The 15,428-nt window shown below is 37.1% G+C and overlaps 1 protein-coding gene across 2 annotated transcripts in view; it reads right to left on the bottom strand.

Moving 5' to 3' along the window:
- Window positions 1-15,428, bottom strand: part of pde4dip (phosphodiesterase 4D interacting protein) — a 39,028-nt gene continuing 23,600 nt past the window's right edge. The window contains exons 21-36 of one of the 2 annotated variants that reach the window (XM_073817181.1): window positions 13,261-13,505; window positions 13,010-13,153; window positions 12,588-12,776; window positions 11,434-11,703; window positions 11,216-11,347; window positions 8,829-8,954; window positions 8,450-8,639; window positions 8,202-8,323; window positions 7,484-7,612; window positions 7,278-7,370; window positions 6,970-7,166; window positions 6,046-6,177; window positions 5,699-5,837; window positions 5,576-5,622; window positions 5,217-5,307; window positions 1-1,598 (exon numbers count right to left, since the gene is read on the bottom strand). In XM_073817181.1, coding sequence (XP_073673282.1) covers window positions 1,408-1,598; window positions 5,217-5,307; window positions 5,576-5,622; window positions 5,699-5,837; window positions 6,046-6,177; window positions 6,970-7,166; window positions 7,278-7,370; window positions 7,484-7,612; window positions 8,202-8,323; window positions 8,450-8,639; window positions 8,829-8,954; window positions 11,216-11,347; window positions 11,434-11,703; window positions 12,588-12,776; window positions 13,010-13,153; window positions 13,261-13,505 — 2,437 coding nt within the window. In that variant the 3' untranslated portion in view covers window positions 1-1,407. The remainder of the gene's footprint in view (window positions 1,599-5,216; window positions 5,308-5,575; window positions 5,623-5,698; window positions 5,838-6,045; window positions 6,178-6,969; window positions 7,167-7,277; window positions 7,371-7,483; window positions 7,613-8,201; window positions 8,324-8,449; window positions 8,640-8,828; window positions 8,955-11,215; window positions 11,348-11,433; window positions 11,704-12,587; window positions 12,777-13,009; window positions 13,154-13,260; window positions 13,506-15,428) is intronic. The other variant, XM_073817182.1, reaches the window with a different exon arrangement.

Below are 15,428 nucleotides of genomic sequence, written 5' to 3'. Positions count from 1 at the left end.
TGAGATTCCCTTTTTATTAAATTCCCTTTTTGTTTTGAGATTCCTCCTTGCTTTTCTTTGAAATACACATGCATTACCCATTAACAACCCTCAATCAGTTTACATTAATTTACAAAGGGAAATTTATAATCAAATTGCATTGCTACCAATATTTGAAACACCTGAAATGCCAAAATTACAAACCTCTGAGAAATATTTGATTGTCATAGAACGAGTGCAAGGTTGACTTGAAATGACCCCTGGCTCTCTTTTGTCATCATAACGTGTGCATGCCTGACCTAATGACAGCAGCAAACAGATGTCTCATAAACTAACACAAAATATACAAAGCAAACAAACTGGCACCAGATCATTAAACATATACAGCAGAAACCCCAGGACTTCTTGCACTATTGAGGAATACTGAAATACTGCAAATGACAGCATAATTCATGTGTATCATGCAAGAGCAACAGGCTTTCAAAGCCACATACAGTTAGAACAGTCCAGCTTTACACATATGTAGCATTATGGTGTCTTGCTAAATTGTCTGCAAAGACTAACAAAATAATTCTAACTCAGTAATGTTGAGATAGCGTTTCAAGTGAGTCACTTATCTTATGAAAACCAGTTTTGCAGACATTGCCTATTATAAAAAAAGAACAAAACAACAAAAATAAACAAAACACAAAACAAGTAAAGTAAATGAAACAAAATGTGAAACAAAACAAAAATAAACAAAACAGATCAAAAGCAAACGAAAAAAATGCGAAACAAACAAATATGAAAACAAAATAAAAATGGTCCATCAAGAAGAGCTGATACAGCAAATAGAAATATAAAACAGATTTCTTTTTTTTTCGGACCAAAACCAAAAATTAATTCAAAAAATACTCTCCAGCACAGGAAAATTATAAAACAGAAAAAGGCTAAAAAAAAAAAAAAAAGAAAAAAAAAAGAAAAGGAAAATTTAAGGACAAAAGGAAGTAAGGTTTACATTAGGTTAATGGGACAAAACACAGCAGAGGTTTAGTTCATAAAGAGCAATAGACTCAAACTTTGGCAACAAAACTGTACTGGGATATTCCCATTCCAAGACTACAGTAGCAGGCTGACTGAAATATTATTGCACCATCGGTCTTGAGCTCATCCCTGGGGTGACTTTCAGTTACAGTGTAGCAGGTCTGGCTGGTAGCACAGTAGTATTATAATTGCACATGACTTGTGTTGCTGGTTCAATATAAACCCTAACACCAAACACAAACCTGGAAGATGTTACTTTGGTTGAAGACATGATTGCTAATCCAAACATCTACAATACTAATCTACTCAAATGCAACTTTGAGAGCTTTTTGGTGGTTCTTATGTAGTAAATAAAGCTAACTGATAGATCTACACATGATCCAGGACATCTAATGTGATGATTGATCAGAAAGAGGGAGGGACAGCAGCACGCAGTCTGGAGTCTGTTCTGCTGGGCACCTGTAGGAGGTGCTGTCTGTCACGCCGTTGTGCAGGCCATGAGGCTGTCATGGATTTGTGCTGATCCTGAGCGCCAGGGGTCACGAAATTCCAACCAATAGAGGAGGCATGTTGGAGGGAGACTCCTGAGACCTCACCTGAACAAAGAGTGACAGCAAGAGTCATAAAGGGACAAAGCAAATGTTTCCTTTTTAGATTATGCACAAACAAATAAACAAAAACTGGTTCTGTAGTTTCACTCCAAGCCAAGCGAGAGCAGCATACTATGTGATGACTATGTTATTGATGGGTCTGACTAGTCTCAGTGTGTGCAAAACACAGAAATGAAAAGAGCCAACTGACATGATCAATTCCCATCTGACCAGCTGGAATGCTACAATAAACAAATATTTCATATACACTACCAGTCAAAAGTTTTTGAACAGTAAGATTTTTAATGTTTTTTAAAAGAAGTCTCTTCTGTTCCTCAAGCCTGCTTTTATTTAATTCAAAGTACAGCAAAAACAGTCAAATTTTGAAATATTTTAACTATTTAAAAGATCTTTGGATCTTTCTATTCATCAAAGAATCCTGAAAAAAATTACTCACCTGTTTTAAATATTGATAATTATAATAATAAATGTTTCTTGAACAGCTAATCAGCATATTAGACTAATTTCTGAAGGATCGTGTGACACTGAAGACTGGAGGAATGATGCAGAAAATTCAGCTTTGGTCACAGGAATAAATTACTTTTTAAAATATATTCAAATGGGAAAAAAGTTATTTTAAATAGTAAAAATATTTCAAAACTTCACTGTTTTTACTGTCCTTTGGATCAAATAAATGCAGGCTTGGTGAGCAGAAGGGACTTCTTTAAAGAACATTAAAAATCTTACTGTTCGAAAACTTTTGACTGGTAGTGTATATACTTATACAACAGTTTTCTCTGATCCTTGAATCTGATTGGCTGAGAGGAATGCGATATTCTAGTGATATCGGAACACCGTTCGAATCACTCCGCTTGCAGTATTTTATGAGAGTCATGGCGGTTTTTGTGTGATGGAATTTAGCGTTTTAGGCGAGAATGTAGTTGCTTAGACTTCAAATATGCAGTTTGTGAATAAAGATAATGTCTATTTGAATATTTGCTTTGACATTTTCGGAACTCTAGGGTGTCTCGGTCTCTGCTCTCATAATAATCTATTCTACATAAAACTGTAAGCTTTTAATATAGGAATACACTAAGCTTTTAATGAAGCAACTCAACGTTCCTTTGTTACTAGTTCTAAAGTGACGTTTTCGAATTGGTAATGGAGGCTTAGGCTCAGCTGTTAAACTGTCAAAGTTAGATTTGAATCCATGGTGGAAGTCAGTAGTTCTTCATAAAAGAGGTTTTTAAAGACACTCCCTTGTTGTTTCCTATGTATTTACACACTCGTGCTGTCAAACTATTGTATAAATGCAATATCACACTCGTAGCCATGTGATATGGCTGTATATCGGGACGGCTACTCGTATTAAAACCCTCACAAAAGACACTCCGTTGCTGTTTCTTATGTATTTACACACTTGTGCTGTCAAACTGTTGTATAAACGAAATATCACACTCATAGCCATGTGATATGGCTGTATATCGGCACGGCTACTCATATTAAAACCCTCACAAAAGACACTCCGTTGCTGTTTCTTATGTATTTATACACTTGTGCTGTCAAACTGTTGTATAAATGCAATATCACACTCGTAGCCATGTGATATGACTGTATATAGGAATGGCTACTCAAATAAAAAACCCTTACAAAAGACACTCCATTGTTGTTTCTATGTATTTACACACTCATGCTGTCAAACTATTGTATAAACGCAATATCTTATTTATTTACACACTTGGGCCGTCAAACTGTTGTATAAACGCAATATCACACTCGTAGCCATGTGATATGGCTGTATATCGGCACGGCTACTCATATTAAAACCCTCACAAAAGACACTCCGTTGCTGTTTCTTATGTATTGTGACGACTCGGCTTCCTCCCCCCTAATTATCATCACCACCCCGTCCCTTATTCGCCGCCCTTCTCCAGGCTCCCGACGGGAGTGGGTGTGTAGGGGAGAGGAGGGGCGAGTAATCTTCTCGGGCTGGCGGCGTGTGATGAGGGCACCTGAATGGAATGAAGCCTCATCACCACCGCTGTTTAAATGCCGAGCGCGCCTCTCCTCAGGAGACCGGTCTCTCCCCCGTGCATGCACGCTGGTGTCCTCGCGGGTCCAGGAAGGGGTGAAGAGGGAAGCCAGCGCCGCCAGATGGGACGAGCCAAAAGGACCCGTAGTCCGGCTGAAGACCGCACCTGAGTCGGCCGACGGGCCAGGATGCCGGGCCGTAAATTCTCCGCTGGAAGCACCGTGAAAGCTCGAGAGGGACGAAGAGATGCCGCCGCCCCTAGCACCCCGGTCCCACGCGGGGAGCGCGTGCGGCCGCCGGACTCCGCCCCTTACCTGGACCCTTCCCTATCGAACACTACCCATCCTTCACGAAATCCCAGCACTCGAGGACACCAGATCCCCCTTTTATTTGGACACTTTATTTCCCTTTTGGACACTTTTCTTTCATTTTCTGTTTAATAAAAGCCTCTCCAAGGCCTGACGCCACACCCACTGTGTCTGTCGTTTGCTCCTCCCGCCACAGTATTTACACACTCGTGCTGTCAAACTGTTGTATAAACGCAATGTCTTATGTATTTACACACTCGTGCTGTCAAACTGTTGTATAAATGCAATGTCTTATGTATTTACACACTCGTGCTGTCAAACTGTTGTATAAACGCAATGTCTTATGTATTTACACACTCGTGCTGTCAAACTGTTGTATAAACGCAATATCACACTCGTAGCCATGTGATATGCTGTATATCGGCACGGCTACTCGTATTAAAACCCTCACAAAAGACACTCCGTTGTTGTCTCTTATGTATTTACACACTCGTGCTGTCAAACTGTTGTATAAACACAATATCTTATTTATTTATACACTTGGGCCGTTAAACTGTTGTATAAACGTAATATCATACTCGTAGCTATGTGAGATGGCTGTATATCGGCACGGCTACTCATATTAAAACCTTCACAAAAGACACTCCATTGTTGTTTCTTATGTATTTACACACTTGGGCCGTCAAACTGTTGTATAAACGCAATATCACACTCATAGCCATGTGATATGGCTGTATATCGGCACGGCTACTCATATTAAAACCCTTACAAAAGACACTCCGTTGTTTTTCTATGTATTGACACACTTGTGCTGTTGAACTATTGTATAAACGCAATATCTTATGTATTTACACACTCGTGCTGTTGAACTGTTGTATAAACACAATATCACACTCATAGCCATGTGATATGGCTGCATATCGGCACGGCTACCCATATTAAAACCCTCACAAAAGAGGGTTTTAAAGACACTCCATTGTTGTTTCTTATGTATTTACACACTCATGCCGTCGAACTGTTGTATAAACGCAATATCACACTCGTAGCCATGCAATATGGCTGTATATCGGCACTCATATTAATCATATTAAAATAGAAAACAGTTATTTTAAATTGTAATTATAGTTAGTTAAAATTTATCTTTTTACTGTATGAAAAAGATGCTGGATGACACTTCATGCTGATGGTCGGACATCTGGTTACGTGAGATTTGGTCAGGCATGCATGTGTTGCTAGACAAACACATACACACTAACACACACACGTATACCCAGAGCGCAGTACCTCTATCAGACCAGGAAGGAGTGGGTGAGACCGAATAGAAGGATGAAGGGAGAGGGGTGCAGCCTAGAGAGGCAATCTTGAGTTCATTCTTCTGGAATAACTCAGAAGACATAGAGATACACACAGGAGAAGGAAAATAACCCGGTGAGAAAGAACCGGAGATACAGGCTTAAATCATCTGATGGACTCCTGTAAGTTTTGCTGTCAAATTTCTATTCAGCTAAAAACTATTCTGAGACACTGAAAAGCCATTTGGGCTACACATATTTGGGTGTGTAACTGGGGAAACTTGTTTTACAAATAGAAACATTCTTGAGGTTGTAAAAGAAATGCATGTATGAATGATAGAAAAGACTCACCTCCAGATTTGAGCGAGCTTGTTTCAACACATCTCGTGTTCTTGACACTGGAAATAAATTAGAATAAAGTTAAGAGAAGAACAATGAACATGAACAAAGAGAAGAGAAAAGAGAGTAGCTCACGTTGATTGACGATGAATTGCTCCATGCTGTCTTTAGTCCGACTGGAGGTCCTTAGATTCTCCATCGTGTCCCTGAGAAACTGCTCTTGTTCGGATAACTTACACCTCAGTGTGACAACCTCTTTTCTCAAAGACTGCTCCTGCACACAAACATTTATAAGAAACTCTTTAGGATTACACAAAATAACCAACATTCAGCGTGATTTAATTCATGTTTAATTAAGTGCACTCCTGAAAACTGTTGCTGTCAGTGTGAATTTTTCTATGACAGGTGCATGCAAAAGTGGCTCTTGTTTCCGAGACCTGTTGTAATAACTGAAATGTTTATTTTTCTAAGTGCTCTCTGACCTTTTTGAGCTGCTGGGCCGAGGCCTCAGTGCTGGGCAGAGCTGCCCTCCAGAACATTCTTAAGAGAGAGCTTGTCTCCTCCAGAATCTGCTTCAGTGTCTTAGTGCTGGTGTGCAAGTTTCTCACATAAACCTGCAGAGAGACAGCAGGAAAACATTACATTAAATATGGTAAGTGCATTTAGACAGACACATTTAAATCACATAATTACATTAAAATAAAAAAAAGGAAATAATTAATTTCATTTTCTTAAATTAAATAAATAAATAAATAAATAAATGTATTAATTTCTTTCAAAAAAAAAAAAAGAAAGCATAACAATTTACTGATGACAAACTTTTAAATGGTAGATTATATTGTTACAAAATATTTATATTTTAAATAAATGCTGTTCTTTTTATTAAATTAAAATTCTTAAAAAAATCGTATTTATTAAAATGGAGTCCTGAAAAAAGTATCACAGGTTTTAACTAAATATTAAGCAAAACACTTGATTTCAACACTGATAATAAATCATCATATTAGAATGATTTCTGAAGGATCATGTGACACTGAAGACTTAGAGTTATGATGCTGAAAATTTAGCTTTGCATTACAGGAATGTATTATATTTTAAAATATATTCACATAGAAAACAGCTGATCAAATAAATGCAGCCTTGATGAGAATTTGATGAAAAAAATCTTACTGATCCCAAACTTTTAACGGCAGTGTACACAGAGATTAACCATTAAAATAATACTACAGATTTAAACTCAGTTGTAAAATAGTGGTGCTTTTCTCCATTAATCATCATACCATGCAATTAATTTAATTCCATTTTCAATAATTTGACATCCCTACTAAAGAAATCTCGGAATGATCCATCCACTCAGCACACATATCACACCAGCCTTTCATCTTAAATCAGATCTTTATACTGACCTCTGGTAGGTCATGTGATTCTGTGCTCGACTGCAGTGCTGCTTCCATCTTGCGGATAACAACCTTCCCTTCCAGCAGCTGCTGTTGAAGGGCACTGAAGTCATCCACGTGACCAATCATATGACGCCCCGTCCTGCAGGCGAAGGAGCCGTCAGGGGCCTCACCCTCAAGAGCTTCAGCACCAGACTTAGATGAGTCTAATCAGAAAACATGCATTGAATAATCAGTTTTCTATGCCTTGCACTTATACTTGAGTGAAGTCTATCTCTTATATAAAGCATGAAAAGTGTTTGATATAAAACTCCTACCACTAGCAGAAGACTTAGGGTCATCTGGTTCCACAGCTGGTGAAGCAGGGCTGGAGAACCCTGTATCTCGAACAGGAGGAGATGATATTTGGTCTATAGCAGACAGTGAGACCAGGGTAAATAAAAAAATATGCAGAAATATGTTGCAATGAATTCACAAACGTGTGAATTAGAGTTATGTGATTGATTATGTTTAGTTGGCTCACCGTGGAAGAGCTGTTTCCTGGCTGAGGGACGTGGCATACACTGGTCCAGCCTCTCTCTTAGCTGCTGCTCCAACAAATGTATGTTAGACTCTCGCTCTTGTAGGTCAAAGGTCAAACTCAATCCTGAGCCTAGAGTAGTACAGGGCACAAAACATTTTAATACTCCATTTATACAATCATCAATTTTGGCCAACCCATCTTCAAACTAAAGCTAGGTGCACAAGATTGCAGCAATTGTTCCATCTAACACAAATTTCAGTAATTTTAAAATATAAGTTGTGACCCTGAACCACAAAACAAGTCTTAAGTAGCACGAGTATATTTGTAGCAATAGCCTAAAATACATTGTATGGGTCAAAATGATCGATTTTTCTTTTATGGCAAAAATCAATAGTATATAAAGTAAGTATTTTGTAAATTTCCTACCATAAATATATCAAAACTTAAGTTTTTGATTAGTAAGATGCATTGCTAAGGACTTCATTTGAACAAATTTAAAGGCGATTTTCTCAATATTTAGATTTTTCGCATCCTCAGATTCCTGATTTTCAAATAGTTGTATTTCGGCCAAATAGTGTCCTATCCTAGCGAACCAGTTGATGTATAAATCTCAATTTCAAAAAATTGACCCTTGTGACTGGTTTTGTGGTCCAGAGTCACAATTTAGTTGTAGGGCAAAATGAGCAATAATTGATCTCTTTGTGCACCTGTTTCTTACCTGTTTTGCTCTCAGTAGTGCCACAGACTCTCTGATACACCTGTAGTTCACACTGTAGTGTGTGCACTAGACACTGACATTCACTCAGCTGCTGCTGGAGAACATTCACTTCATGCTGCAGCCTGTTCACAGATGTATACACACTAATATTATGCAATGCAGTCACACTGTATGTCCAGAGCAAAATCTCAGAACTACTACTAAATTCTTGAGAGGACACAAAGGGATATTGTAGTCTGACATTGTACCTGGTATTGTTGTCCAGGCTGTTCTGTTTCTCCTGTTTAAGCTGCAGTACTGCCTGAGCCTGCTCTTTAACCTGAGCCTGCAGCCGTCTGCATTGATCTGCCCAACTGTCCGCCTCAAGCTCCGCCTGCTTTAACTGGCCACGCCCAGACAGAACCGCCTCTCTCAGTCGTTCTATCTCTTTACTGCCATCTGAATGAGAAAGACACACAATAAAAACTAAAATTTTAGCTATATATAGATAAAGATGGATAAGCTAGTACGCAATTGTGAACACTGACAAAATAATACGTTTGATTATTTACAGCTAATATATATTGAAGCCGGTATGTGGCACTACTAATAACATTTCTTATGAACACAGTAGAACTACGATCTTACCTGTTCTGGCCTGTTGGAGTTGGTTTTGTAGAGCATGATTTTCCTCCTTCAGCACTCGAATCTCATTGGACAGCTGAGTGACAGAATCAAGGCCTTGGATATAGATGTTAGTGGGCGCTCCCCCTGCTATAAGAGAAAATATAGATACATTTGAAACATGTGAGTAAAAATACAGTTGAGGTCAAAAGTTTACATACACCTTGCAGAATCTGCGTAATGTTAATTATTTTATCAAAATAAGAAGGATTATACAAAATGCATGTTATTTTTTATTTAGTACTGACCTGAATAAGATATTTCACATAAAAGATGTTTAAATACAGTCCACAAATGAAAATAATAGTTGATTTTATAATTAAATCCTCATTCAATTACCTCATTCAAAAGTTTACATACGCCTGATAATACTGTGTTGTTACCTGAATGATCCATAGCTGTGTTATTTTTTGTTTAGTGATAGTTGTATATGAGTCCCTTGTTTGTCCTGAACAGTTAAACTGCCCACTGTTCTTCAGAAAAATCCTTCAGGTCCCACAAATTCTTTGTGTTTTTAGCATTTTTGTGTATTTGAACCCTTTCCAACAATGCTGGTATGATTTCGAGATCCATCTTTTCACACTGAGGACAACTGAGGGACTCATATGCAACTATTACAGAAGGTTCAAATGCTCACTGATGCTTCAGAAGGAAAAACGATGCATTAAGAGCAGTGTTGGGCACATACCTTTAAAAAAGTATTTAGTTATAGTTACTAGTTACTACTCACAAATAGTAACTGAGTAAGTAACTGAGTTACATCATTATAAAAGTAACTAATTACCAGGCAAAGTAATTATTGCGTTACTTAAAAAATCTAATTAATATAACTGTAAAATAAATATAAAACATTGCACACTAATCTACACTAGTTTAATGTTGTTGTGGGACAACGTGAGAGACAACTATCAGATTCAACATATTATTATAAATATTATCATTACTATAGTGGAACAATAAAGCACAAATAAAGATGGTTTAGAAATGTAAATATCGTTATCACCTCCGTTCTTATCCACTAATTTTGTGGCGGCATGTGACAATGTGAGGTGCTTCAGATTAGAATTACTTGTCATAGACGCAGAGAGACTCTTTTTTTCCTGCATAAGTTGCACGTTACATAAATATTTTTGCCTTTCACCTCAGCGAGGGAAAAGTATGCTTATACTTCCAGTTTGCAAATGTTACCTTTGAACTTGTTGGACTTGCCATCGTTGTGACTCCTGGGTGTTGGTGTGTGCGACTAAACGTGCGCGTGCTTGTGTGTGTGAACACCCACACTACTCTGCCTCTGATTGGCAAACAATGGAAATTTACTCAATTTAAGCCAATCGTCGCGTTCTCAGTTACACCACGTTTACAGCCACACCAATCATCATCACTGGTTATGTGTCCCGCCCCGGCCCCGAACACACACAAACACACACACACACACACACCTCAGAGAGAGAGAGGTCCTATGGCTGAGAAAGACGCTGCTCGCATGAAAACCGCTTCAGTGTTCTCAGTTATAGTAACGCGCATTTTATTGTCAGTAACGGTAACGGCGTTGTAACGGGAGAAAGAGTAATTCGTTTGATTACTCGTTACTGAAAAAAGTATCGCCGTTAGTAACGCCGTTTATTTATAGCGCCGTTATTCCCATCACTCATTAAGAGCCAGGGGTGTAAACTGAAATTTAAAGATCAGGGTAAATGTAACTTATTTTGTCTTCTAGGAAATATTTAAGTATCTTCTGTAGCTTCTAAAGGACAGTACTAAATTAAAAATATACTATATAGGCAAAGTAAGAAAAATTTACACATCTTCGTTCTGTTCAAAAGTTTTCACCCCCAGCTCTTAATGCATTGTGTTTCCTTCTGAAACATCAGTGAGCATTTAAACCTTCTGTAATAGTGCATACGAGTCTCAAATTCATACAGTCATTGTTGGAAAGGGTTCAAATACACAAAAAAGGTGAAAAAATAATAATAATAATAATTTGTGGTACCTAAGGGATTTTCTCAAGAACAGCAGGCAGTTTACCTGTTCAGGACAAACAAGGGACTTGTGAACAACTATCAGTGAACAAAAAAAAACAGCTGTGGATCATTCAGGTAACAACAGTATTAAGAATCAAGTGTATGTAAACTTTTGAACAGGGTCATTTTTATAAATTCAACTCATTTTCTCTTGTGGACTACATGTAAATGTCTTTATGTAAAATATCTTATTTAGGTCAGTACTAAATAAAATAAAAAATAACATCCATTTTGTATGATCCCTCTTATTTTGGTACAACTGTACATACAAGTAAAGTACTACAGCATAAACACACTAACTGGGTGAATTTGATTATGTGAATCTCTGACCTCCATTTCGCCCAGAGGAGGCCAATCTCTCCTCCAGCTGTTGTCTCAAACGGTCATTGATTTGGATAGAATCTTCTAGACGCCGTCTGAGATTGCGAATCTCCCTTAAGTGTTCTTCCATCAAGTCTGTGCCTAAAGCATTGTGAATAAATGCAGGATAAGCTTTACAAAACAATATATGACAACATGTTAACGTTACATTAATTCTGGGATCTCACCTGTATGGCCTGACTGATATCCAGAGGAACCAGAGGACACATCTCCATACGTGCCTGGTCTTAAATGTCTTGGGCCATACATCATATCCCACATCGCACTGCTCTCCAGAAGGCTAGCCCCTGATTTCATAGCGGGACTTGTGTGATGGCTGCTGAACGGTGACTGTTCAAAGGCATGATGGGATAGTGGGTGTAAGCTGCTATGGTCAGGCTGAGTATGGGAGCCCAGTGGAAACGCAGGAAGAGGTTTGATCTGAGGAGCATGGTAGCCTGTAGCAGGATAAGAAAACATGAGACAATGCAAAAACTGTGAATATATAGTATACATTACCACTCAAGGTGATTGGGGTAAGTAGGAATTTTAAGTGTTTTGAAAGAAGTGCTCACCAAGGCTGCATTTATTTAATCAAAAATACAGTAAAACAATATTGTAAATAATTATTATAATTTAAAATAACTGTTTTCTATTTTAATATGTAATTCATTCCTGTAAAGACAAAACAGAATTTTCAGCAGCCATTACTCCAGTCTTCAGTATCACATGACCTTTCAGAAATCATTTTAATATGCCGATTTGGTCAAGAAATGTTTCTAATTGTTACTAATGTTGAAAACAATTGTGCTGCTTAATATTTTCGTGGAATCTGTGACACTTTTTTTTTAGAATAGAATAAAAAGTTAAAAAGAACTGTCACTTTTGATTAATTTAATGCATTCTTGCTGAATGAAAAAAATAATTTCTTTCAAAAAAATACAGGCTAAAAAGACAGAAGACACAAATGTGACCAAATCTGCATCACAATGACTGATTTCAGTAATATATGAAAATTTAGGTGAAAGGAATAACATTTTGCATGCTATTTTCATTAGTAAATCATCTCTTCAGTTCAATCTTGTATAGATGATTTTTAGATAATGATTTTTACATGCATGTTAGTAATTCAACATTCAACAACTGCATAATGCATCAATAACTTCTTAGGTTTGACAACATTTGCGTTATCATGTTTTCTGTATTGTATTTAAATTCATTCTCTGATTTCTATTTGGCAATAGCATTATTCCAGTTAAAGATTCGAATCTTGCCGATACTGATTCTGTGACAGAATTAGTACAAATAATTTTGTGCCACACACACTCAGATGCAGGCTCACTGTTTCCAAGCTGTCTCTGGAGCATTTGAAGCTCTTGGTGAACCTCTGCCAGTGAAAATCCCCCACCATAAAGGTGACGGGTTCTCAAGGGTTGAGTTTGAGGATCAAACACAGGTGGAGAAGACATTTGAGGACAGTGGAGAGAGGTGGAGAAAGAAATGGAGCTGGACAGAGGTACAGTAGAGAAGCCTAATGGGAGGACACATAGAGAAACAGCTACAGATACTTTACAGAGTGAGATTTTCTATGCCTAAAAGCAGGCTACAACTAGTTTATAGAAAAAGCAAAACATTTAAATATAATTAATTTAAAAAGTAGACATGACTGTTCAAACGTTTTTGAATGGCAGTGCTTATAGTGATAAATAACATTGTTATGAGAGATACTATAAAGGCCTTATATGATTTGGTTACTCTTCCTACCTGTCTGCGCTTGGGTTTCCATTGGCCTGTGTGGTGTGCAGTGCATGCTGGGACAGGTGTTGGAGGACTGGTGGCTGTGTGATGAAGTGATAGATGGAGGATTGGATGGATGTAAGGAGGCTGGGCCTCTATGATGTTGTGAGTCTGAAAAAACGCACAATGAAAAACGTGGATGAGAAACTAACCTGAACATGATAAAGGGAAGGGAACATAATAAAATATAGAAATACTTTGTGAATAAAGTCAAAAACCTGTGGCACTTCTTGCTGCCTCCTCTTGGCCATATTCACTGGCAGCATCTAGTTCAGAGCACAGCTCTAGATCCTCATTGGTTGAGCCGTGGTCATCGGACACAAAAGAGGTCCTGTCTGATTGGTCTGTGGCCACAGAGAGGGCATGACTGCTAGTAGGTGTATCCGATCGTGGTTGTTGCTGGTCAAGTTTGAAGCGTAGCGACTCGATGAGCTTGTCTTTCTGTTGTAGCTCTTTACTTAGCCTGAAAACAGACAAAAAATCTATTTAGCATTGTTAGTATTAAAATGGAGCTAATCTTCTGCCATGAGTGACAGTAGGATGAACAATGACTTTGAACCAATCAGATTTCACAGTGGGCGGGGTTACCCCGTTTGAAGAAATAGAAAACAAGTGATCAACAAAATATCCTGTTGCTTGTTGTAGTCATGGCTAATTACTCTGTTATGACAAAAACAAACAGTGAGCACAATCTGCAAACACAAGATAATTAAATTGCCAGAATATAAACAAAATCTACTTTTCAGAATTTTTCAAAACAAAAAAAGCTTCTGCAATTATTACTTTTGTGTCACGCTTCTCCTCTTCTGTAAGTCAAAACTGCTAAACTAATAAATGTAAATGTCAGGGTCTGATAAAAGTGAGTTCTGGGTTCATTATGCTTATGTGGATACAAATTAAGCATGTTGTACATGCAAATTGTCACCAGATTCTGTTTGCCACGTGCCAGGTGTATCCTGCATGTTGAGTATTAGGCTAATTTTGTACCCACAATTCATTCCAAGCTGGATTAATTAGGACCTGTTTTTGTTCTGTCTGAGCCAAAACACACATACACAGTAACGTCCTACTAGTGTGTGCCACCTCTCTCACATGTGCTCCTTCACCAAATGTAATATCTTTGAGTTATATGCAGAGCCGGATTAACGCAAAGGCAAACTAGGCACGTGCCTAGGGCCCGATTGGCGGGATGGGGCCCAGACAGAGGGACAAAAAAAATAAAAAATAAATAAAATAAAATAAAAAATAAACAAATGTACAAATGTCCTATCTACAATTTATTTCAATATTTATTAATTAACTAAAAATAGTGACGATGTTTATCTTAACCATAGACTGTTACATTACGTCACATTAATGCCAGCCCATGACTGTATATATATCAGTGATGCGCGGGTTGATCCAAAATGAGCGGGTGCCTGCGGTCACCCGCGGTTACGAATAAAAAAATATTTTAATGATTTTTTGTTAATGATATTCGGGTCGCAGTCGGTCGGGTCGTTTGAAATAAAGATGCCAATTAAACCTTTGTAATTTATATAGTACTAGACACGATTTTCTATGAAATACATATACTTATTGGCTGAATAATATTTACCTTTTGAATGTTAAGCGTTATTAAATGTAGAAAAATGCCCGATTTCCCAACAGGTTGAACTGAGCAATGCCATTTTTATAGGCTACTATATATATATATATATATATATAGAATTATTAGACACATTTCACTATGTCTTTTTAAATGCCTAGGTCTGTTTAATTTCCTTAATTATACAATTTCTAGCACTATTTTTAAACGTTTATTCAAGCAATAATATATAAATTATCTCATATAAGCTTGTTTTAAACCAGGGATTAATAACGAAATTCATGTAAAAACGGTATGTTTTCTTTACATTTCCAGAGAGCGAAACGAACGAAATTAAACATTACTTAATAAATTCAAAGCACTATAATTTTCCTTATTCATTTGATAAAACTATTAATATATATAAAATAATATTATTTTGTCATATTTGTGATTCCTGAATTTCTATATGAAAACTTCGTTTTGAAGTGCATTCGTTTGTATAAGAAAATTCGTTAACCTAGCCTATTAAGTTGATTTAAATATTCTTGATAATTTTTAGAAAAAGTTAAAAGTTAAGAAAAAAGGAATTAGCTTGTAGTTTATATATATTTAGGGCTACAGGCTAATATTTTTCTTAACTTTTATTACACTGTAAATCGAAATAAAATTATTCTTGATCATATTTAACATCGCAGAAACACTGACATAATTTAGAATATTTAGAAAACGAAATTAATCTGTATAAAGGAAAGACAAAATAAATCACAATAAGAACAATATGTAGCCTATTTTTCTTCTAATCAAGAACATTTCTTT

Source organism: Garra rufa, chromosome 13, assembly GCF_049309525.1.
Source record: "Garra rufa chromosome 13, GarRuf1.0, whole genome shotgun sequence".
Lineage (NCBI taxonomy): Eukaryota > Metazoa > Chordata > Actinopteri > Cypriniformes > Cyprinidae > Garra > Garra rufa.
The sequence above is the reverse complement of the archived record's forward strand: the minus strand, read 5'-3'. Positions and strand labels throughout refer to the sequence as shown.